The following is a 24,698-nucleotide window of genomic DNA, read 5'->3' as shown; positions in this document are numbered from 1 at the left end:
TAAATGCTAAAGCTCTTACTGTCTTACATCTCCAAGTTCAAGGAACTAACACTGAAGAGGCACTGCCAGGCATTTCCCACCTACTTTACACACATTATATCACGGAATCCTTATCTAGCAAGTTGATTGACTAAGAGGGAGAAGGGGTCTACATGGATGATTTTTACATACATTATCTCCCTTAATGCCTTATTCCATGAGGTGGTGTTTTATTTTCTCCTGATCTGAGAAACAGTGGCACAGAGAGATGACAGTCTTCTAATCTCATTTTGGAGCCCCATCTCCATATCATTCCATGGCAGCACATGAGGCTGTTCATGTATTTTAGATTTATTCATTGACAGGTTTATTTATGTTACTGCTCATTCATGCATATAAAGATTAATTGGCAGTACATATATGGATCAATTAATATTGCTGGGCACACGATGAGCAGCAATAGCTCTTCACAGACTGCTGAATGATACTGTTTTTTTTCATTTTAATGTATAGGCTGGCCCTTGAATCCTTTATTTCTGAAGATTAAATCTAATAAAGTAATGAATATAAATATGAATAGTTCAAAGTCTGTTGTATAGTAAGAGCTTAATTCATGTTCATTGAATGAGCATTTGCAAAACTTCGATGAGTCACATTAAGTGAAGAACACACCAATCATAGGGAGGCGTTAATTTTCTTTTTGTAAAAATAAGAACATCACTCATGAAACTGACAACCTGGAGAATTTTTTATCCTATTTCTCATTAAAATTTTCTCAAAGTACAATTTAAAAAATTCATTCCACAGGGAGAATGTCTTCCATTTCTTGCAGGTGATGAACTGGATATCCTGGCTGAAACTTTCATAGGCAACAGTTCTAGGATTTTGCCATAATTGCTGATGAGTAAGGACTGCTCAGAGAGCCCCAAATTTAAATAAAGGTGAGAACCCAGGGACAAAAGTCGATCACTGAAGTTTGCTTTCCCGTTGGTGGCACTGGTACAACAGGGAAAAATGGTCTTTGCTTATCCTAGCTTTAGAGAACACAGTGGACTTGAAAAAGAGCTCAAATATTCTGAAGTCTGGAGTCTAGTGGGAGACCCTGACCTGTATAAAACTGGGCTCTAAGTGCTGTAGTGTAAGAGTGAACTGGAGCTCAGCCTGCCGTCCTCACTCAAGCACTGGTGCAGAAAAGGGGGCAATATTTTTTCTCTGAGAATTTATAAATACACGTGGGTTCTCAGCCTAGGTTGTCTAAAAGCCTTTAACTTGAGAATTCAGAGTAAATGAATCCTGTTTTTCTTTCTTTCTTTTTTTTAAATTAAGTTTTAGGAAGGGAGGAAGGGAGAGGGAGAGAGAGAGAAATATCTATGTGAGAGTGAATCATTAATCAACCAGCTTCCTCCTACACACCCCCTACTGGGGGTGGAACCCACAACCTCTGCATGTGCCCTGACTGAGAGTTGAATCAGTAACCTTTCAGAGCACAGGATGATACCCAACCAACTGATTCACACCAGCTCAGTAGGAGGTCAGTGAGTCCTCTTTTTCATTCAAGCACCTGAGAGAAGCAAACATGATCCCGCCTGGAGGAGCTCATCTTCAACCCAGGCCTCAAGAATTTCCACAGATTAATTTCTATGGAAATGAGCATACTCATAAAATCAGAAAACCATTAAAATAACAAAGCACCAAAGTAATAGATGAAAGAAATTATAGACAACAGAATCAGCTGTTCAGTCTTTATATTTATCAGGAAAAATATATAAACCAAGTGTATATTTATGTTTAAATTAAAAAAAGGAGGCTTCCCATCAGCAGATGAGTGGATTAAAAAACTGTGGTACATCTACACCATGGAATACTATGCTGCTGTAAATAAGAAAGAACTCTTACCATTTGCAACAGCATGGATGCACATAGAGAGCATTATGCTAAGCAAAATAAGCCAGTCAGAGAAAGATAAGTATCACGTGATCTCACTCATTTGTGGAATATAATGAACAACATAAACCGATGAACAAAAATAGATCCAGAGTCAGAGAAGCATTGAACAGACCAGATTGTCAAACCTCAGAGGGAAGACAGGGTATGGTATGAGGGGAGGTAAGAAATCAATGAAAGAACTGGTATGTATATAAGCATAACCAATGAACACAGACAATAGTGGAGTGAGGGCCTGGGCTGGGGGTGGGGGCAGGCTGGGAAAGGTCAATGGGGGAAAAAGGGACATATATAATACTTTCAACAATAAAGAATTAATAAAAAAAGGAGGCTTTAAGATAAAAGCTTTTCAGAAACAGTGAAAACATCAAAACAGAGAATGAGGATGTCCGATTCAGGATAAATACAAAGAAACCCACACCTCAGCACATCTCAGTGAAACTGCAGAAAACCAGAGACAAAGAGAAGATGCTATAGACATGCAGATGAAAAAGGACTATGACCTTCAAAAGAATGTCAAGCAGATTCATCACTGATTTTTTCAACAACAGTAAGGGTTGGCAAAAGAGTGTAGAAAGATAATTCTATGGTTCAGAGAGAAAATAATGCTCAACCTGGAAGTGTATATTGCAAGAGAGGTTAAAATAGTAAGAGAATATTAGTGAATCAACAAATACTTAGAAAAAGTATACAACAACAAGAATTACTCATGTAGGAATAGTAAAAATGAATATCTTTCTATAACCAACAATGATACTGAATCAATGATTGTAAACCTTCCCCTAAGGAAATACCAGTGTAAGACAGTATTATTGGTAAAGGAACAGATTATTCCCCATTACACAATCTCTTGTTGAGAATAGAAAATTGGGAAGTACTCTCTAACTCATTTGATGAGGCTAATGCATTCCTGATGCCAATACCCCATGAGGAGAGCAGGAGAAAAAAATTATAGGGCCTTCTCACTAATATTACTTCATGACTCATTGTATCAATATACTAAAAATTAATATGTCATGACCAAGTAGTATTTATCCCAGAAATTCAACTTTTGTTTAGTGTTAGAAAATCCATTGATATATCATTTCATTAGAAGGGGAAGGAAAACATATTTAATCATCTCAATACAGAAAAAATATTGATTACATTTAATGCATGTTTTTAATAAAAAAAAAAGACTCTTGGTAACCTAGGGTCTCAGCCTACCAAAATCAGAAAACAAGTCTCAAGTTTCCTGCTGACATACTGAAAGCAGCCCCTTTAAGATAAGGAACAAGGCTGCTTGCTATCACCACCCTAATTCATCAGTGTTTTCAGGTTCCTAACTAGTGGCAGCAGGCAAGAAAAATATACAAAATGGAAAGTAAGAAATAAAATTCAATTATTTACAGATGGCATTATTATCTGCATACTAAACCCAAAAGAATAAACTGACAACTCATTAGAACTGGTAAAGCATTTAACAGGTTTGCTGGATACATCATGCTTAAAAACATCTACACCAACAGCAAACATGAAAAAATAAAACTTTGATATTTTAACATTGACAATGTCCTTAAAATATGTAAAATGCTTAGAAACAAATCTCTCAAAGTATGTTAATGTCCAGTCCTTTGGGGAGAAAAATGACAAAACATTATGGGATTATGTTGAAGGTTTTTTTTTCCTCTCTCTCGATATAGAATATTTTCAGGAACTGGAAAACTCAATATAAAGATGCCATTTCTCTACAAACTTATCTATATATTCAAAGTAATTTCAATAAAATCCCCAAAGGTGGTGTGTGTGTGTGTGTGTGTGTGTGTGTGTGTGTGTGTGTGATTCTAATATTTACATTAGAGACTAAACATTTAAGAGCCAATTTATTGCTGAAGCACAAGATGAGGAGTGTAACTTTTCATATATCATGAATTACTATGAAGTTATACTAATTAGGGCTTGTGTAATTAACTTGGGGTAGATACTGTAATCATGGCACAGAAGAGAAAGCTCAGAGCATGATCCTCCTGGGTAGGAAAACTCAGTTTGTGACTGAGCTGACCCTGCAGATCAGTGGAGAAGGGATAGACTTTTTGATTTATGGCACTGAGTAAATTGTTTATCTGTATAAAATAATTGATCCTCCCTACTTTATATCATACACAAATTAATCAACACCAGACTGATTAAAGGCCTAATAGTCAAAGGCAAGTTTTATGCTGTCTGGAATTTAATAGAGGAAGCTATCTTAATGATCTCAGGGTACGAAGGAAGGCTTCTTTCAACAATACACAAAATCAACAAATCATAAAGAAAAGTTGGATATGCTCAACTGCCTCAAACTTGTGATCACCCAAGAAAACAACAAAAGAGAATGAAAACCCAAGTCACAAACTGAGAAAAGTGTCCAGAATAAATAAATAACTCATGCACATCACTGTGAAAAACACAAAAAAACCTGACAGAAAAGTGGGCAAAAGATTTAAACAAGCACGGTGTGCAGATGAAAACAAAATGTAATGACTAATAAATATCTGAAAAGATGCTAAAGCACATCCAGAGTCAACAAAAAGTAAATTAAAACCATCCATCAGTTTGGTAAAGATTAAAGCTGCCAGCACCGAGGGTTGACGAGGTCATGAAGCAGCTGGGTCACTTACACACACGTGTGGAAATGTGAAAGGACCTGATTGCTCTGGAAGCTGTGACATTGCCTAGTAAAGTTGGAGGCGGACACACTCTGTGCCCCAGGAAGGTCAATCTAGAGAATATACCTGTCTACATAGATGCTCATGAATATATCCTCCAAGACACAAACTAGAATTCTCCCACCAGCACTGGGCTAAGCACAATCTGGAAAACAACCCAAATGTCTGCTGACTGACAGTGGAGAAATAAATAGTATATTATATGCACCTATGGCTATATTACTTAGCCATGAAATTGAATGAATTATGGCAATCCACAATATTATGGGTTATCTTTGGGAAGTATATTGGGGTGGTCATTAAACAGATAGTAGAATGTTAATGGCTAATAATCAGAGCCCACACTATGTCTGAGGAACTGTTCTAAATGTCTTATGAGCTCACCGAGTCTTCACAAGAACACCACAAAATAGGCATTGTTATGATTTCTGTCCTGCAGTTGAGAAGACAGGCACACTGGTGCTAACTAACTTGTGAAGATCTCCCAGCTCATACCTGGTGGAACCAGTTGTCAAAACCCAGGTTGTCTGGGCACAAACTATACCCCTCAGCATGATTCTTTTGGCCTAAAGTTCAGAAACAAGCAAAGCCAAACATATTACTTTAAATGATACCAACATATGTGGTAAAATAAAAAATAAAAGTGGACGAATGGTTAACAGGATTCAGGACAGTTGCTCCCTATGGGCGTGAGAAGCTTTGAGCACAGAAGGATGGAGGAGAACTTCAAAAGTAATGGTCATTCTGAAAACCCGACAACGAGCCCACATATCCAAATGGTTTTGTTGTTCTTTACACCTTATGCATATTTTATGATGATTCTTTTATTTCAAATCAATATTTAAAGCAATTGAAGAAAATAAAGGGAAAAAATAAAACATTGCTGGAGATGGCAGAAAGAGACTTTATGTCCCCCCCCCCCCCATAACACTTCTTGAATCTTTGCTGATTTTGCTGATAGAACCCTTAGAAAACTCCACAGAAGCTGACCTGGGTGTAGAATTCAGGAAACTTTTTTTCAAACAACAGTGACAACAAATGCCCCTAATTGCTGCCTATCCAAAAGGCAGCATTGCAGGGCAGCCAAAGCATCCTGTCAACACTAGATTTGAAACATCACAGCCCAAATTCAGGCTCATGCTCTTTTTGGTTATGAATTGCAGCTCCTTCTCTTCCCTGTCCATGAAGAGATACGGGCAATAACCCCCCCACTCATCATAAGTTGTCTTAGAATCAATTTTTAAGCAACAAAATCCAAGTTGTCAGTCAATTTGATGTTGCCTTTTGTATAAGTCCTGACGGAGTCTTTCCAGCTGCAGTAATTATGTAAGAAAGTCTATCCCTGCTCTCTCCTTCGTTTGTTGCTTGCTAACATCTCATTGGTAACATCTACACCAGGCTCAGACCAGCTGTCACCTCCTCTGTGACGCTGTCTCTTCTAAGACCACCACGCCATTCTCCAAGATTTGTCCCCAAAGAGACTAACCACTCACTCCTCTCTGTCCCCTTAGCAGTTTGCACACACTTGGAACACAGACCCTACTTGCCCACTATTAGTTCTTTATTTATTCATTGCCATTCTCATCTAGAATGAATGTTCCTCAAGGTGGACTATCAAGTCATATGAATCTCTAACTTGCATCCTAACTATTTAGCAGCAAAGGTCCTGCAGGAAGTAATAACTGAGATGATAATGAAAACTGCAGACAGTATCTGTCCCCGTCATCGCTGGCTGAAAGACACCCCCCTCCAGAGCAGTGGCTTAGGAACACCATTTATGTTGGTCTCTCCTGACCCTCAGCTGGATGGGTCCCTCTCAGGTTCTCTCCTGCTATTGTGTTCAGGTGGTTATCTCCAAGCTGGACCGGGCTGAAGGCCCGGCTGGTTCTCGACTCACATCTGGTGCCCATTGACCCTCGGCTTTCCTGTCTCTCCACCAGGAAATGGTCTCCTGGGCTTCCGCACATGGCCTGGGCTTCTCGCAGCATGGCGGTCACAGCCCAAGACGGGGGAAACTGGCTTCCAAGGGCAGGAAGCAGAGCTGCCTGGGTGCTGAAGCCTCCAGCAAGACACGGCAGTGTCCCTTCTGTCCTGTTCCATCGCTCAGCACTGTCACGGGCCCATGCAAGGTAAAAGAGGTGGAGAAATAGATCCACCTCTGAGTGGGAGCATCCAGGTCCCATGGCACTGAGTATGTGGGGTGGGATATTGTACCATCCTTAGAGAGTGCGCTCTGTGGCAACATCTGTGCAGAGCTACCTCTGTGCCGGACGCAGAGCTAGAGCTAAAGACACTGCTGTCATTGTCCCTAATCTTAGCAAGTCTTTGCAACAATTACTATTACTATTTCCATTTTGTAGATAGAGAGAATGAAGCCCAGAGAGGCTAAATAAGTGCCTAAAACATCACAGCTGGTGTGTGGCAGAGCTGGTATTCTTATTAGATCACACCAGAGCTCACACTCTTTATCACCAAACATTTGGCCTCCACACCAAGGGAGTTAAATAAATGTTCAATGGAAATACCTCCTTCCTTGGGTTAGCTCACAATCCTTTTTAAGCTCTTAAAATATGTGTCTTCAAAAATGTCCCCTCCACCCAAATAATGCAGAAGGTGGAAGGCAAGAATGGAGAACCATACAGGAGACACTCATAAGTTTGCTGCTTAATATTTAGCCTGTGACCACATCTCCTAGGCTCTCGATTGTGACCTTGTCTCCCTTCACCAGGAATTCTGAAATTCCAGGCAGATAGGCCTCCAGGAAATCCCCTTTCCTCTTTCTGATGAATACATTTTCCAGGACTTCCTGATTCTGGCTCCAAATCATATCCATCCCAAAAGTTTTAGAAACCTTTTCACCTTTTGGTATCCGGTGCATTTGGACACAACCAAAGGTTTTCCTGACATAAACTTTGCTCTTTTCCTTCTCTTATCTGTGGGGGAGAGTGGGGTCCACGGAAGGTAGAACGGCCTCTGTGGGGTCCCCAACCATACATGCTGGACTCATTTCCACTTTCTCCACACAGGTACATCTTCAAATACTGCGTGATCATTGTAAACTGTCATTGTGGGTCGGGCTCTCCAAACGCTGGCCTGGCTTATAAGAAAGAGTCCCTGGGGTGGTTGGTTTTGCTTCTTACCAGGTAATAAAACAGCATCCTAACATTTAGACATGATTATATTAATAGAACTTGTCAAATTATTCCATGAGTTGTGTTGTATCCTAGCAGTGGAAGAACATAAAACACGAGACGCCTAAATGATGGGAGATTGCATGGCTATAAAAATGACTTGAGGAACATTGGAAGATACTGATGATATATTACAGTTCCGATACCAAATGGGATGCATAGTTGTATGAGGAAGTCTCCGAGGATGCATCCCACGATGCTGATGGCTTTTCAGCGCTTTGAGTAGTGGCAACTTTTCTTTGTATATATTTTTTAAATTTCTACAGTGAAGGGCATTAATTATATGATAACAAACTCAAACACTGAAGTAAGTCACGGCCTTCTTTATGCTTTGTGACATTTTGAAAGGCCATAATTAGGAGAAGGCCAACCTTGTGGACAGCCACCAGGGGACACCTGTTTTCAGCGGGAAGTTTCCCAAGTAGTGGAGAGAGGGAAGCCAGCGAGTTCTCTCCCCAGTGGGCAGTGCTGCTGTTGAGCGAGAAGGAGGGGATCTTCCAATCCTCCCCGCCCTCAGCACTGCAACTCTTCCTGAGGTCCGGGGCTGAACACACCCACTGCTCCTGCAAAGGTCCCCCGGCCATGTCTGCAGCCCCTGGCAGACTCTCGCCCATGTCTCGGCTCAGCTCTCTCTCAGCTTGGCGCTTTTTAATTGCCAGCCAACCACGGAGCTGAATCCTAGGAATGTGCTTTGATAGCAGCAGAGGACAGGCCTGGTTGGACTGAGAGATGGTTCGTAATGACCTCTGGGTGACTAGTAAGGTGGCCACACTGACTACTCCGCTGGGGACCAGCCTCTGATCTCAGGATGCTGAAATCAGGGCGCTTCATTTACCCAAGAGTCTGTGGGATTTACACTTACTAATTGCTGCAAATTGAAATGCAGTCACTCCCTGAGGTCAAAGGCAGGGGTTGTTCACATTCATCCTGAAGGGAAATAATGACCTGAGTTTATGAGGAGTCTTGCCATGCAGATACAGTGAGGGGATTGTTTATTGGGCATTGAGCTGAACATTGAGCTGGGCCCTTTAAAAAAATTATCTTTATCATTGAAGAGCTGGACATTTTTGAGAAGAACTGACACCCATCCCCACTGAGCGACTGAGTGACTTTGGTTGTGCAAGGTTTCAAAGAAGAAATAGGCCTCTCAAAGCAAAACAGCCATTCAGTTTGGGGATGCGTCACTGATGAGAGATCGACCAGGGGGATGTTCCTGATCATCGTGAAGCAGTTCCATGGGGCACGAGACCATGGCTTTGGGAGTCAGAGAGAAGTGGCTCTGAGTTGGGGACAGTTATCCCAAAGCGGGGGTCTGATGTAGTGACCTGGGAGGGGTGTGGGCGCTGAGTGGTGAGCCTGCAGAGTGCCTGGCCTGGGGGATACTGTGTCCTCTCCCCTCTTTCATTCTCACAACTAGACACAGCAGTCATGTGGAGTAGTGTTGCTGGGAAGTGTTGTTATTGTTTGCTGAGCAAAATGCATGGGGTCAATGTTAACACTACCAGAAGGCTGGCTTTCCAGATGTCAATACAGACAGGAACTTACACTCTCCTAACCCACTGTCTCAGAAGGTTGCCAGCCCTTTGTCAGGTGTTCAAGAAGGGCCTCAATTCTCTCTCATAAAGCTGTTAAATCCATGTGCAGGATCTTGAACTCCACACCTCTGAGGCTTTCCTGGCGTTCATACTCTATTATGTTTTCTTTACCATCAAAACTCTTTCCAAAATAAATAAATAGAGAAGATCAGTTCCCTGGTGCAAGACAAGAAATATCAGGCTCCTGTGAGAGACTTTGATTGAACCCGTGTTCCTAGGTAATGACAGACTCTCACAACGTGATTGTGTCACATGTGACGGCACACACGGCATCGCCATTGCGTGCAGGGACCGTAGTGCCATAGCCCACTCCACCACTTCTAGGACATAGAGTATTAAGTTTAATCTTGGCAGTTAAACCACCTCATAAAACTTTATAGGTCACAACTGAAATGTCCAACGCCAAGGTCAAGATAAAATGAACCACCGAATAAAATGCAGGTCCACCCTCCTTTATCCAAATTCCACAGGCCCCGGGATTCAGAATGTTTTGGGTTTTGGAAAAGTAATACTGTGCATGTGCTGAATATTCTGGACTCTCCCCAGGAAGGTCTGAGCAACACCCGGTCAAAACACACGCATATTTCCACAGTGAAACTTGTGGACGCTCCCGCTAAGTGGGAGAAATAACTTCACCTCCTTGCAGGTCCAGTTTTGCTGTCATAGTTACAAAAATCTTTCAGCACTTTGAAGTCTTTTGACTTTCAGAATTATGGGTACGGGATCATGAACTGTATATAAGTCCAGCCTTTAAACACCAGGATTTTGAAGAAGATTTAATAATACATCACTCATAATATGAAACAGTACCCTTGAATGAGTGACTGGAAATTATACGACTTTCAAAAGTAGGTTTCCTGAAATTTTAATACATGACACAAAGATATAGAAAGATGATAAGAAATCTGCATGGTTTTCTCTTGGGCCCCTTGCGAGTGCTTGCGCTGCCATCCATCCCCAATAGGGGTGTGTGAGAGCATCTTCCTGAGTCCCCAAAGCAGCACTGGCCAGGCCCAGGGCCACCACTCTCATGACCTCCATCTTTGCCAGAGCACTCAGAGCTGAGCTCAGAGCTGAGTGCCACACTGCTTATCAGTGCTGCCCTGAGTGATAAAGAGGTCCCTAGTGATGAAGAGGTCCCTAGGGATGAAGAGGTCCCAGAAACCGGGCCACACTCCCTTCCCCAGCTCTGTGGTCAATGGGGCTGGGCAGCCTATCTGCTCTGCTCCAACACCCCCACTGCTGGGAGGAGCTGGGAGGAATGTGGCATCGTCATTGAGGCCGGTGGGTCTTTAGGGAAGCAGTGGGCTTTGTTACAGGAAGAGTTCATGTGAGATGGCCTACCAATTTCGGGGGCAACTTAGAATCCATGACATCGAATTCCATAGCATTTGGGGCGCTTTTCGGTCACTTTTTACATAATGCTAAAATGACTCGCTTAATGCACGTTGTGTTATTGGAGGGGAGACTAGATCTCATTCCTCTTTACTTTTCACTTTTAAAATATTTTTTATTGATTTCAGAGAGGAAGGGAGAGAGAAAGAGAGAAATAGAAACATCAATGATGAGAGAATCATTGATGGGCTGCCTCCTGCACCAACCCCCCCACCTACAATGGGGATCAAGCCTGGAATCTGGGCATGTGCCCTGACCTCCTGGTTCATAGGTCGACACTCAACCACCGAGCCATACCCGCCAGGTCTCATTCCTCTTTATAACGGAGGCGCTGAGCTCAGTGCTGAGCCTGATGCTGGGGCTGCTGCCTCCCTGTCTCTCTGGACACTCACCCTGTGCCCAGTGCCCACCCAGGAGACCTGGGCATTGCCTGGTTACCCTGTAATCAGGGTCCTTCTGGGCCTGGGAATCCACCCAGAAACCCGCAGCCTTCCTCCCCGGGTCAGACCCTGCTTCCCAGAGGGAGGGTAAAGCAACTTCTCCAACACCTGCAGGGGTAGCTGCCTTCCCCAGCACCGGCGCTCTACAGTAAGATGAAGCCCTGGAACTTAGATCCCGCACCCCCCCCCCCCCCACTCCCGCACCCTCTGCTTCTCCTTCCGCAGAGGAGAGTGACAGCACTACCCTTCTGTTGGCAAAACAAAGCAAATGCATAGACCACAGATGGAGTTTAAAATCAGGACCCCAGACTTTCTCCATTTAACCCCCCCCCACTGTAAATATTTATTACAACTTGGAGGCCTACAATTTTTGTTTGTTTGTTTGTTTTACTATATTTACACACAACAGGAGCGGATAGATTTTGGCCAGGTCAGGCACACATTGGAAATCCTATACTGAACGCACACCCACTCTGAGGATTCACTCTGAGGCTCCCCTCCCCGCCCCAGGCGGCCAGATCCAGGTTCTCTGCTGTGGGAACACGTGTGCTGACCTCTGTTCCTTTAGTTCTCCCCTCACACGGATGGAAGTGATGGGTGATATTTCTGGTGCTCTTGGGGCATGCTGGTGCTGGGGTCCTTGTCCCTGCCCCAAGCACACACCTGTGCCGGGGGACAAGTGGCCTGCCCGCCAAAAGTACGCTGGGGCCGGGAAAGGTATCACTGACTCCCATGTGCGCATCCTTGACCCTGGCCTCTCAGGCTCGGCCTTGACCTTGGAAATGCCCTTCCCACGGGTCGGGGGCGCATTAGCATCCTTCCTTAGTTTGAGTCCAGGATCTGACTCCGGTCCCCACTAGGAGGTTGGGGTGCACAGCGATACAGAGGTACTTACTGCCTGTTCATAGCTCGTGGCACCGGGCGAAGCAGAGGGACCCTCAGCTCAGCCTGTGGAAAGAAGGGCAAACTGTTAGTGGGCCTCACACGTCATGTTCTAATTCTGGCGAACATGCTCCTGTCGCTTCTTGTTAAGATGGGATACAGGTGCCTGCTCAGAGGAGACGACGGAGAGCGAATCCAGCCAGGTTGAAAATTGGTTTATTTCTGGAGCGGGTGGGGGTGGGGGCTTCCTCCCTGACAGGCTGTCCTCTTTCTGTCAGCCGGCATCGCATCTGCCCGCATCTGCCCCGGGGAGTGGGAGTGGGGAGACCCATCCCAGCCTGGGTGTCCCTGGCGGGCAATTGTGCGCCTCCCCCAGGCATGCAGGCTCTGCTCCGGGGCGCATGTAGGGAAGGGGTGCATTTCCTCTTCCAGTGTAGCTTTGCCATGAAATATTTATTGGAGTCACATTCACACTATTTCACACAGGATGCTTCATTTTATTCGGGGCTGGTGTCCGCCCACATAGGAGAGAGCATGAGCCCGTTCACCCTACAAGTCAGCAGCAGCGACCCTCCCCGGGGGGAGCCAACAGAGCTTTATATCATCTACACCAAGACCTGCTGTTACCACCCCTGCGCCCGGCGGGGGGAGGGGAGCCAGTGGGACCCCGAGACAGGGCTGATGGAAGGAGAACGGGGTGGCTTCAGCCCAGGGACCCGCAGGGAAGGAGCTGGGGCGGTGGGTGGAACAAGAATCCCCATCTCATGCCCCACCCCTCCTCCTGAATCCCCTGCTACTGTCCCCCTTGGGCCAAACTCAGCAGGAGCTAGTGTTGAGGCGGCATCGGAATGGGTCACGTATGTCTGTGCTCATGGACGGCTCCCCAGGCGAGTGGCTCAGGGGAAAGGGTGGACCGGTCCCCTCCGAGAATTACTGCCTTGGGCCAGGGGCCTGGGCAGGTGGCCAGGGGAGCTGTTTTCTGCCTGCCCCGCCATCCACCCTGCAGCCTTGAATGAGGCATTGGGACACTCAGGGCCTTGGTTTTTTCCACCTGGAAAATGAGCTGGTTGGTCCCTCTCGGTCTCTTCCGGCTCAAAGTTTCCATAAAAAACTTCATTTAAGAAACTGCAGTCCTTTCATACTTGGCGACAAAAAAATGGTTTTAAAAATTTGGAAATATGCTCTTCTGTTTCTTACATTTTACTGTCTTTTCTCATTTTCTTACAGAGCACAACTGTGGAGAGCCTGCCCAAGGCGGGCACACAGGCTGGGAGGAGGACAGGGGTGGGGGTGGGGGTGGGTGTGTGGGGCGCTCGGTGGCAGGAGTCCTGAATGGAAACTTTTGTGAACCATCTGACCTGGAACCTCAGCACTTATGAGGCTTGTGTTCTGAAATTTTAATAAAAGCTCAAAACTGATATCTTACCATATAAAAATAATTTTAAAATCTCACCAAGAGAGCCGAGCTTTTCTGGCATTTACCGAGCAGAATTTGGGGTCTTAGTGACCCGCATAGAGTGTGAGCAGCCAGGTGATGTCCCCAGCCGGACAGAATGAGTGGCACCGTCCAAGGCAAGTGGCTCTGCTCAGCGCAGACTAAGACCCGCAGAGAGCCCCGCAGCCCTTCTCACCTGATCCTAGTCCCTTTGTTAAGGGTGTGGCGAGACTGAGATGCAGTGAGTCAGGCAGGGTTTCATGTCTATAGGTTTCATGAAAGTAATAGACCACCGAAAAGACAAGGCCCTTCTCTTCCGGGCGTGTGCTATTTCCACAGAAAATGGAATGAACCTGAATGCCTGTCATGTGTCCCCCTCCCCTGCCACAGGAACCCCATAGGATCCCTGCTGCCATTCTTATTTCGTACAAAACCAAAGTGACCTTAAGTAACTGGCTCTGCATCTCGTGTAGAATAAGCTGGTGCTGCAAACCATTGGCCCGGACGTGATTTTGTTATGTGTTTGGGCAACTCTCTACCCACTCTGAGCCTCAGTTTGCTTATCTGTAAAATGGGCGCAACACAACAGCTAAGGAGGACACAAGAACATAAGCTATCTGAGATGCAGAGCAATGGTGATTAACATTCACTTGAACTTTAAGATGAGTGAGGTGCCCTATGTCACTTTCAGGTTTCAGTGTCAGGACATGATAAGCCCTAACCTGCTGTTCAGAACCACCGGTGGGGAAAGCACGGACTCTCACATCTGTCCGCCCTTCGGAATGACCTGCGGAGCTTTACAAAGTACTGGAGTCCCAGGAAGGTTGACTTTGTTGTTCTGGGGAGGAGCCCAGGTAGTAATAATTCTCCAATGTCCCAGGTATTCTAACGGGCAGTGGGGCAGACGGAAGCGGACATGAGAGCGTCAGTCCTGTCCATCTGTCTGTCCAGTTCCACCCACTGACGTCTTCTCATTCTTGGGGAAAGCACCAAATAACCACACTTTCATTTGCTGTTGGGTGCCAAGCTCACCCTAAGAAATCCAGGAAATGCCATTGCAAATAAAAAATCCTCCACGCATTTAGATTTATTTCTGAGCAAATTTTTAATGAAATGTTTCAAGAAAACGTACCTCGTTCAAACATTTATGACCTAGACAACAGTGGGAACCTCTGATCTCACTGAGCAGCCATTTCTGTCCATTTTGTCTACAGGCCGCCAGTGAGGAGACCCAGGCTCCCGCGCCTGTCCTCAGGTGGAATTTGTTTGTGTTTTCTGCAAACATTTATTGAGGATCTACTACGTACCAGGCACTGCCCAGACATTAGGATGCAGCGACCACAGAGCAATGCTCTGCCCTCATGGCCCTTGAGTGTTTTCCCCATAGCGCTGTAAATGATTGTAATGCGTTAGACTAAACATGTAACTGCAAATAATAGTGGAACTAAACATGTTACAGGCATGCAGTCTTATAGGGAGGTTCCTACCCCAACCACCCCAGAGGGGACCCAGTCATCTTCCTGTGGGATCAGTAGAGGAGGTTCCTTCCAGCTCCTCTACCAAGTGCCTCAGAAGTAACCCTGGCCGCTAGCTGGGCTCTGATCATGGAAGGGGGGTGGGACTCCAGGCTGAGGAGCCCCCAGGCCTGTAGGTCTTCCTCCAAGGGCTTTGGGATCTGGAGACTGAGGTCAAAGCGCACTGTCGGGCGCTTGCTGTGGTTGCCTTGACTCAGGGACCCGGTGAGGCTGCAGAGCCCCAGCCACGGGGGAAATCTCATGGTGTTTTCACATTCGCTTTCTAGAGGAACCTGGGCATTGTCCCAGCTGCCCTTCCTAATTACCCGCAGCCCTGAAGCCTAGGCTTGGCTTTTGCGGTGGATGTGACACTCAGGTGCCATCTGTCAGTCACAGCAGGGCACTTGGTACAAATGGTACTGGTCTGCCCAGCATGGCTCTGCGTGGGGACACCGGTACAAGCCCTCAGGGGCCTCACGAAGAGACAAAGCTGCCCGCAGGGGCCAATGCTCAGGGAGAGTCTGGGCCAGAGGAACCCTGGGAATCCACAGGGTGAGGCCACCCCTTGGCATGATGCCTGTTTATTTCTCCAGCAAGGGACAATGCCAACTGCATTGCAGCTTAGACACCAAATGCATGTTGAATCATAAATGCCAACCTGGGCAGAAAAATTGCTGAACTGTACACCAGGTTCTATAGTACGGGCAGAAAAGGCAGGATGTGTTCATAATTCATTTTGTTTGACTTAGAAATCCATCCTTTCATTTTAATAATAGAGTTCCCATGGGACTTACAGACTCCAAAGAAGCTGCAGCTCGTTGGGCTTCCAAAATGCACCCTAGTTTGAGAAACACTGCTCTGTCTTCTGTTGCCTCCTTATAAGGCTCGGCACTGCCCTCCAGGTAGAAAGGGCGGGGGGGGGGGGGGAGGCCATGAAAGAGGTGCACAGCACGGTTGGGGGCCTGGCAGTAAAGGGGTTCCTGCCCCAATCGTCCATGCCAGACAACTGATTATGTTTGATTAGCTCACGAAGTTTTTTGGGAATGAAAGGCATTTTGGAAAGACAATGGATTTGATGGTTAAAACGTAAATATTTCAGAAAACTAAACTAAAGGAAACAAGGTGCTACAGATGAGGCGCGTCCTTACGATTTCCAAAGTGCATGAACCCGCCTGGGGTCTCAGTGCCCGTGTCAGGAGGAAAAGACGTGTCTTATCAATAGATCGGATTTGGGTGTGGGTCTCAATCCGGGACTAATGATACCCTTATAGTGTCATAAGTTCACCAAACACGTGGGGCTGCTAAAGCAATGCATCACGTGGTTTCCTCCTTGTCCTGGGAAGTCCTGTTCTCCCCTGGGAGATCCCTGGTGCTCTAAGTGAGCGTGCAAAGAGACATTTGTTCATAGATATTTCTCCCGCATTCCACCCGATCCAAAATTAGTATTTCATGAAGGAAAAACAGTGCTTTTACAGTAAAGAAATGTTTTGGCTCTCAAACATTTCTCATGTATTCCTTGAAGATAAAGCTTATAAAAATGCTAGCCTCTGTCTGTGTCAGAGCTTAGGCACCATCCTTCCAGTTACGAGGACAAAACGGAATAGAGATGCGGAATGACTGGGAGTGAACTACTGGTTGCTGGAGAGAGTATGAAAGGCGGCCCGGAAGGTCAGGGGCAGCTGTGCTGTTTAAACTGGGTGAAGGCTGGAGGAGAAGGCCTGAATGAGGACTGGCGCTTTTCCTCATTAAAACAGGAAAACAAGGAAAGGCTGAATATAAAATACATCCAGCGTGCATCTGATTATCTCTGCTCAATCACATCCAGTATTCTGAAAGTGATGGGTGTTATTTGGAGTTGAGGGAGTAATGTGTGCATATTTGGGGATGAGGGTTGGGGAGGAGTGTGTGTGGGAGAGAGAGAGAGAGAGAGAGAGAGAGAGAGAGAGAGAGAGAGGCCAGCTATGCATGAACTTTGACTAAACCAAGATTTCTCAGATGCAGCTGTTTATTAATTGGCTCACAATCTTAGGGAAATTTATTTCCATTTTCATATCAAAAATGAGAAAGTTACATTTTAGAGATGCCCCTACTTAGAAAAAGATATATGCTGATTGGATTTCTAATTCTATACCCTGGTCAAGGCAATCAGCTAAATTGAATTAAATGTAACATTTAATTTTATTGGCTTTCCAATGAATGGAGGCATTTAAAGTCAAATGGATTGCTATAGATTTTTTTTTTTTTTTTTTTTTTTTTTTAGGAATAAGGGAGACTGCTCCCCTCACTTTCCTGCTCTTATGTATAGGCATTTTTTTTTTTTAAATAAAAAAAGATTTTGCAACTGTATTAGTAACAAGTTCCCTTAAGTATCTCAGGGCAAAGCACATTCACTTTTTATTTTGAAGAACCCTCAGGAACCAACAAATCTAGTTTTGGAATTGATTTCGCTGCGGCTCTTTGTTTCCAAAAGCCTTCTCGGTTTCTCTTTCACAGACAGGGCTCCCTTCCTTCTGTGGTAAGATTTTTTTTCTCTCCCTCTAATTCCGTTTTGTAGTAAAGAGTCTCTTTATACTACTTTCCTCATTCACTCTTCGTTTTCTCATCTTCCTTCCTCCACTCTGCCCTCCCTCCTTTTCTTCCTTAATTTTCCTCTTCCTCTTTCCTTTCTCCCTTCTTCCTGTTCTCTTATCATTAAAGTTGCATTACTGTTCAGATAAAATGAGACCTTAATAAAAAAAGAGAGTTTATCAAGAGCCTCATTAGACATTTCCTTGTTTTTTTAATTTAAAAAAAAATTTTAAGTTTAGCTCTTGACCTTGCCCCTCCTTTCATTTGGGGGCTGGGCACTGACAGGCCTAGGACATAGCATCCCCAGCTGTGATGGCCTCTGTCTCCATTGACTGACTCATGCCTTGGGGCAATACTGAGGCACAATTTGGGAAAAGAAAGATCCTATATAATAAAAGCTCAGTGACTGAATGGCGGAGCGACCAGAATGACCAGTTGATCAGTCACTATGATGCACACCAACCACCAGGGGCAGACACTCAATGCAGGAGCTGCCCCCTGGTGGTCAGTGTGCTCCCACAGGGGGAGCGCTGCTCAGCCAGAAGCTGGGCTCACGGCTGGTGAGCTCAGAGGCAGTGGCAGTAGCCTCTCCTGCCTCTGTGGCAGCCTAAGCCATCAGTTAGACATCCTCCAGGGGCTCCAGGACTGTGAGAGGGCACAGGCTGGGCTGAGGGACTCCCCCACCAAGTGCACAAATCTCATGCACCAGGCCTCTAGTATAAAATATAAGCAAACAAACTGAGATTCAGGGATATCTGGCCCTACCTCTCAAACACCATAGGACCAATTGTGAATGCACTGTCGTTCTTCAAACATTTACTAAGCACTTGCTGTATTCTAGTCATTTTCTAAGGAGCTATTTCATGATAAGAAAGGTCTCAAAGAAGTTTGAGAGACACTTAAAATCCAAAGACAGGGGATGAGAAGTCAGGTAATCTAACCAAGACTGGACTAAGACTGGGCTAAGAGCAATACTTAATGATAATAACAACAACAATAATAATCATGCCATTTACTGAATGCCAGAAGCTATGTAGGACATCCTGTTTAATTTTATTTCACTGTAAGGCAACAATCCAAGTGACTCAGATTTTTCAGTATTAAACAATTTCCTCATTTTGTTCAGTGAGAGTCCCTTGAGCCAAGTTTGACTGGTGAACAAACGCACAGTATGTTTTCAGATGAGATCATCACCTAATTTGTAGCTTCAAGTGCATTTAGAATTTAATTTCTGAATTGAACTTCCCCTAATAATTAACTCTTTCTTTGCCCTTTCTATTATTATTTTAACACTCCCCTAGATGTGCGGGAAGCAGGCCTTTAGGCCCAGGAAGGCTGCTGCATGGTACAACTTGAGTATCTCTAGTCTGAAAATGGGGACACAGGCATCTTCCCTTGAAGACTAAACTGTTGTGCAAATATAAATATATATATAAAATAGAGAAATATGCTAATTAACTGGGATGCTGTAACAGGTTGACTGGACAAGAGGAGGTTGCACACACAGCGTCAGGGGCAGGGCAGCAGGCAGGGGCCTCTGCGCACCTGCACTGGAGGAGGGCCTGATCAGCAATGGCCACGGCTGCTTCAAGGGCTAGAGAGGGAGGTAGGGCCAGACCAGCAGTGGCCATGGCTGCTGTGGGGCCCGGGGAGTGAGGCAGGGCCGGACCTGAGTGTGGCTGGCACTGCACGATTTCGAATCGCACGCTGGGCTCCTAGTAGTTTAATAAGTAGTTATTGAACAATTTCTACATGTCAGTACCAAGAAGGACACTGAGGATATAAAATTGGTGAGGAAAGCATTCTAAAGAAATTTTTTTTTTATCATTTTTCATTAAATCTGAATATTTTCAGAGATTGGTACAATTGGGGAGTTGTAGGATACTACGAAGGCTTTGATAGATACATGATTAAAATAAATACAAAAATGATGAAATTAGATTTCTGTAGAATCACCCCAAAATAGGACTTCTTGAGGTCAACATTTTTAGAAAGGGACAAAAAACCAAAAAAACTAATGATGGTTTGTCTGAAGGTAAAAGAAATTCATGATAATTGAGCTAAAAATGATAAGATAGATACTATCATTTACGTTGCACTTAACATTTGCCTGACACTTGACTATGCAGTATAATAGGCATCTGATTTCTCACCACAAATCCAGAAAGTAAGTATTGCAAGTCCATTTTATAAAGTATAGCTTGAGGTTCCAAAAGGTTAAACAACTTGCCTAAAACTATCCAACAGTCTGAATTCTAACCCAGGTGTCTATTTCTCAGACCAGGTGTAAAGGTGTAGTAGAAAGAGGTTGGGAACGGAAGTATAGTTTGGGGTAAGGAGAGTATGGTGGTGCTCTCAGGGAATGTCTGGGGGCTGGAGCTGGTTAGCCAGCACACCCCTAGACTTGCCCAGGAGTCAGGAAGAGCTGATGTAGGCATGTCCATCCATAAGTAGTCATGGGGCAGACTGGTTCCCAGGTGCTTATCAAGACATCAGACCATGGGCAGCTTGGCGAATTCAGCTATTGTAACCACATAGCTCTGACAGTGCTCACCACGCTATATTTGTGTTCCTGCATTGATTTGCCCCCTTGGCAGGCACTTGCAACTTGAGAATACACATTTAATACTTAAACAGAGTCACAGAACATGGGTATATGGGTCAGAATGCCAGAGTGAGACAGTACCCCGGGGTCCCATCCATGCTGAGTGCCTGGGATGAAATTAGCCTTCAGAATCTGCAAAGCTGATGACTGAATGTGGGCCCTTGAGGTTGAGGTTGAGCTGAGCTATTTGCTACTTTTCATCTTTATCTGACACCAAATTTAACTGAGACCCACCACAAGGCAAGGCTGTGCCCCCAAACACATGGATATTCAATTTCCATATTGTTTTTAGGCCTTTTGGCTCATCTTAGTTTTTATGGCAAATGTTTATACAAAGGGCCCCTTAAGGACGGATCATTTCTCACGCTTAGGTGTTTGGGAAATTGTGTTTTAATTCACATCACCAATGAGCTACAAAATCCAAACTCACAGACATGTTGCTTTTGGTGTATCTGGGAGTCCTAGAATGCTGGTTAGTTTAAAAGAAAGTGATACTATATGATTGTGAACCTGAACCCATCCAGCAAGGAACTGTGCAATGAGCAGAAACTTGGGATTTTGTGGACGTGGGTCTCCTTTCTGGATTTCCCTCTCATTCACTGTGTGAAATGGACAATGTATGGAGTCTCTCTGACCCTCAGTATCCTCTTCTATAGAGTAAGAATAAGTATGCCTACTTAAAAAATGAGAGGCAATGAGTATGCATTGTCCGGCATATATCAGGCACTCAAATGACAACCTACCTGTCATTGCTATTTGGAGGACTTGATTAAACTTAAACTGAGTCATCATGGTGATGATTCTCAATGTATTCTGTCCACAGAAATACAAACCAAAAACAAACAAACAAACAAACAAAAACAACCCAAACCCAACAAAAATATTTCCATGATGGTTGCTGCCCACAATGTTTTTTAAATTATTATTAAATACTTAAACTTGACCAATATAACCTGATGTGTCTCAGTCTTATTGATAACTTAACTTTGCAAGATCACTAGATTTTGGCTCAATTTGTTAAAAAAATCTTAAATCTAATTTAGATTCAAATACCTATCTCTGCTTAATAACTTAATCCCTCTGACCATTCTGTCTCTTCGATGCCAGGAGGGGTAGGCATAGCCTGGAGCAGCTCTCCAGAACTCAGGTTGCGGTAGACCTTGGTGGGTGCCCGTGCTGGTGGATATGACTGCTTTATGTGGCAATGTTCCAAAAGAGATCCTTCTAGATCCAGCTTAGCTGCTCACTGTGTGACCTTGGCAACAATTCCTCCATTTCCTGTGTCTCCTCCTTGTCAGACACTCCATGTGCACACAGACACTGTATTCACTCTCAACCCACCACATGGGTCATTCTACCCAGTTCCAAGTTACAGCACCTTCCCCCCTACCCCCCCTGCTCCCCCAACACCAGCCGAAGCTCATAGAGGTTTCAGCCACTTCACCAGACACACAATTAAGTCACACACTACATCCATATTCAGTTTTGACTGGTCTCAAAGCCTCCTCTCTTTCCATTTTTCCATGATGTCTGTCCATCCTCAACTTGTCTGAGCCTCAATTTCAACATCTTCTAAATGACCAGATACTTCATTAAGTTGTTAAGATTATCAAATAAGAAACTGTGTCCAAAGGCTCTGTAGATTATACAAGGCTGCAAGTCATATACTGTGGTATATAACTACTTTCTAATGAGATTATGAAAATAAAATATTCATACATTTACCTATATTAATAAATTCCATGCAGAGTACAGGCATATAAAATATAGATACTTTGATGACACGCCTTCTCTTTTTTATCTCACTCTAGTTTACCATCTCCAAGAAACACCTGGCGGAGATGCCTCCTGGCACCCTTGGAGGTGGGCCTGTTACCCCAACTTTACTCACACTCGGGCTCCTCATCCCTGTGGGTGGGAGTACGCTCTGGCCCATTCTAAAGTCACACCAAAGCAGGAAGAAAACCATTTCAATTTAGAAAAGTTAAAAAATCCCCATATATCCATAGGAGCTCCTTGAGTCAACATCTACTTTGACCTACTTTGAGTTGACGCTGCCTTCTGGGGGGCTGTCCTAATAGAGGTCAGCTGAGAAAGTCAGCCACCAGCCTGGCCTTCAGGCCTTTGTAGCAAACAGTCAGGGGTCCCAGCTCCAGAAGGAGAAGATTGAAAACATTTAGTCTTTTAATGTTTTATGGGGAGATATCTTGAATCTTCCAACTGGATGAAGGCATTTCTAAAAACTGAGTAAAGAGAGCTGGCCTTTTTAATGCTGTTCGACGCTTTATGGAAGGCACAGCGTTCCCTGCTAGAAAAACCCCTTTGCTTGGTGTCAGCTCTTTCCTAATGATCACGTACGACAGGAGGTGACCGCTCGGATGGAGCTGGCCTACTTAGTTTACCTGAGCAGCGCGGGGAGTGTGAAAGGCTCCAGGCTGAGATGTCGGTCTCCTGAGTCGGGGGGCTGAGGGGACATCTCGGAGTCTGCAGGAGCTGGTGATCCGTGAGGCCGTGGGTGGAATTATTCTCAATGCTAAAGCCGTGTCCTTCAGCAGGAGGCTCCTCCCTGGTCTGTTTTAGGCTTCGTTTCCTGTGAAATTCAGCCACAGACCTTCAGCGGTGTGACCTATGCTCGGTGGGACTTCCTCTTCTCGAGTTGAAAGGCAGTAAATGAAGCCATGGGAGGCCAAAGGCTCCCAATTCAAGGGGTGTCCTTAAAGACACACAATATCCTTATGGGGCACTTCACAATTTCTAGAACACACTAAAACGGACTGCTGAGTAACATTCATACAGAAAGGTGCGTTTCGCTAGACTCATTTCACATGCACACATAATGCCAATATCTTGGGACTTGATGTTGCCAATGGTTTCCTGGGACCTCCCCCCCCCGCCCCCCGCCCCCGGCCTTTCGGCAAGACACATGGACCAGATTCATCAGGTATTATGAGGAGGACCTGGGGTTCCTGTTGTATTAAGTCTTAGTTATGTGATCTTGGGCACGTTTTGATTTCTTTTTCAACTAGTTTCCATTCTGTGATCAAGAGATACTCATATTTATATTTTAGAGATATTCCAATAAATCAACAACACAATGTAAATAAAGACATGTTGCAATGTTTGGGGCATGCATTAGGTGCTCAGTGCATTTTAATTTCTCTCTGCCTTCACCTGGTTCATTTAAGCTGGCACAAGTCCTTGCAGGTGCTTGCTGTCCTCTCTGGTCCTCACCACTTGCCACTCTAGTTTTACATAAATTGATGCTGAATTCCTTAATACACCCCAACTTAACTGATTCATTTTTCACCTTCACAAAGGAGGGTGACGCCGCTAACCTCATAGCATTTTTCAGTGCATGAAATGCTAAAATGGTCTGCAAACACAGATAGATAAGAAGATATGGGTGTAACCACAGGTTAACTACCTGGAACCCACTCAAACAGGTCTTCAAATATTTTTTCAACTTCTATGAATTTAATGCACAGAAGGAGAAACTGAAGTTTTTATCCATCCTTTAAAAATTATTTTCTTAATTTTAAACTTTTTATTTTGAAATAATTATAGACTCACAAGAAATGGCTAAAATAGTCTAGAGAGGTCCCCCAGAGAAACTGATGTCTCATGAATAAACTTTCTAGGCAGAAACAGATTTATTTTTAATTCAATTCCTTTCTCTAAAACTGAGACAATGCGTTGGAGGAGAGAGAGAGAGAGAGAGAGAGAGAGAGAGAGAGAGGAAAAAAAAGAGAGATGGCAAAACCTGACCCAACTTCACCACTTTCCTGATATTCTTATATTTTCTTCAGTTTTCTTTTGCAATTTTTTGAACAAAACAGATGTAGGTAATAAAATTGCTGCTCTTAGGAAGCATTGTGACAGGGTGTGGTGTCTGTATTCATCCTTTCAGTGGGTGGTGATGGCCAAGTTCAGGCTCCCATTGCACAGCTGGTCTTGGGATGGTGTCAAGACCTGGGGTTGCACTGGTCAACTTACACATGTTCACACCCTCAAACACAAGCAATACTGTCCACCATCCCAGTAGTTGTGCCATCTGTTTTAGCAACAGCATTTCTGATTTATTATAGTTTAGCACCTGCTACTATTGATGCCTAGGGCAGAGTGATTCCAGCCCCCTGAGAGGGGCTCACCTTACTCTAATTGCCTTTTCCTTCTCCTTTTGTCTCATATCTCCTCCAGGAAACACATCTGAGTCGCCCCAGTCAGCTGTGGTCTCCTGCATCATACCAGCACCTTTCCTTCTGAAAGGGGAATCTTGGCATGAGTTGAAGTTGTATCCTCTGCTGGATTTCAGATGTGCTCAATTTCAGCTGGGCGCCTGCTGTGCTTTGGACACATTCATGCCTGCTGAGAAGTAGCCTCCTGGAGAAATCTAATATAAACACAGCAGACATTCCCACATACCTGGTCACGTATGGGGAACAATAGCAGGTGGGACTGTTCTA

The 24,698-nt window shown here is 44.6% G+C and overlaps 1 protein-coding gene across 2 annotated transcripts in view; it reads right to left on the bottom strand.

Annotated features, from left to right (window-relative positions):
• Nucleotides 1-22,827, bottom strand: part of CLNK (cytokine dependent hematopoietic cell linker) — a 132,093-nt gene extending 109,266 nt beyond the window's left edge. For both annotated transcript variants that reach the window (XM_059675710.1, XM_059675716.1), the window contains exons 1-2: nucleotides 22,638-22,827; nucleotides 12,127-12,179 (exon numbers count right to left, since the gene is read on the bottom strand). In XM_059675710.1, the coding sequence (XP_059531693.1) occupies nucleotides 12,127-12,137 (11 nt within the window). In that variant the 5' untranslated portion in view covers nucleotides 12,138-12,179; nucleotides 22,638-22,827. The remainder of the gene's footprint in view (nucleotides 1-12,126; nucleotides 12,180-22,637) is intronic.
• Between the last annotated feature and the right edge of the window lie 1,871 nt (nucleotides 22,828-24,698).

This window comes from Myotis daubentonii, chromosome 1, assembly GCF_963259705.1.
Source record: "Myotis daubentonii chromosome 1, mMyoDau2.1, whole genome shotgun sequence".
Taxonomy (NCBI): Eukaryota; Metazoa; Chordata; class Mammalia; order Chiroptera; family Vespertilionidae; genus Myotis; species Myotis daubentonii.
This window is presented reverse-complemented; position numbering and strand designations above follow the sequence as displayed.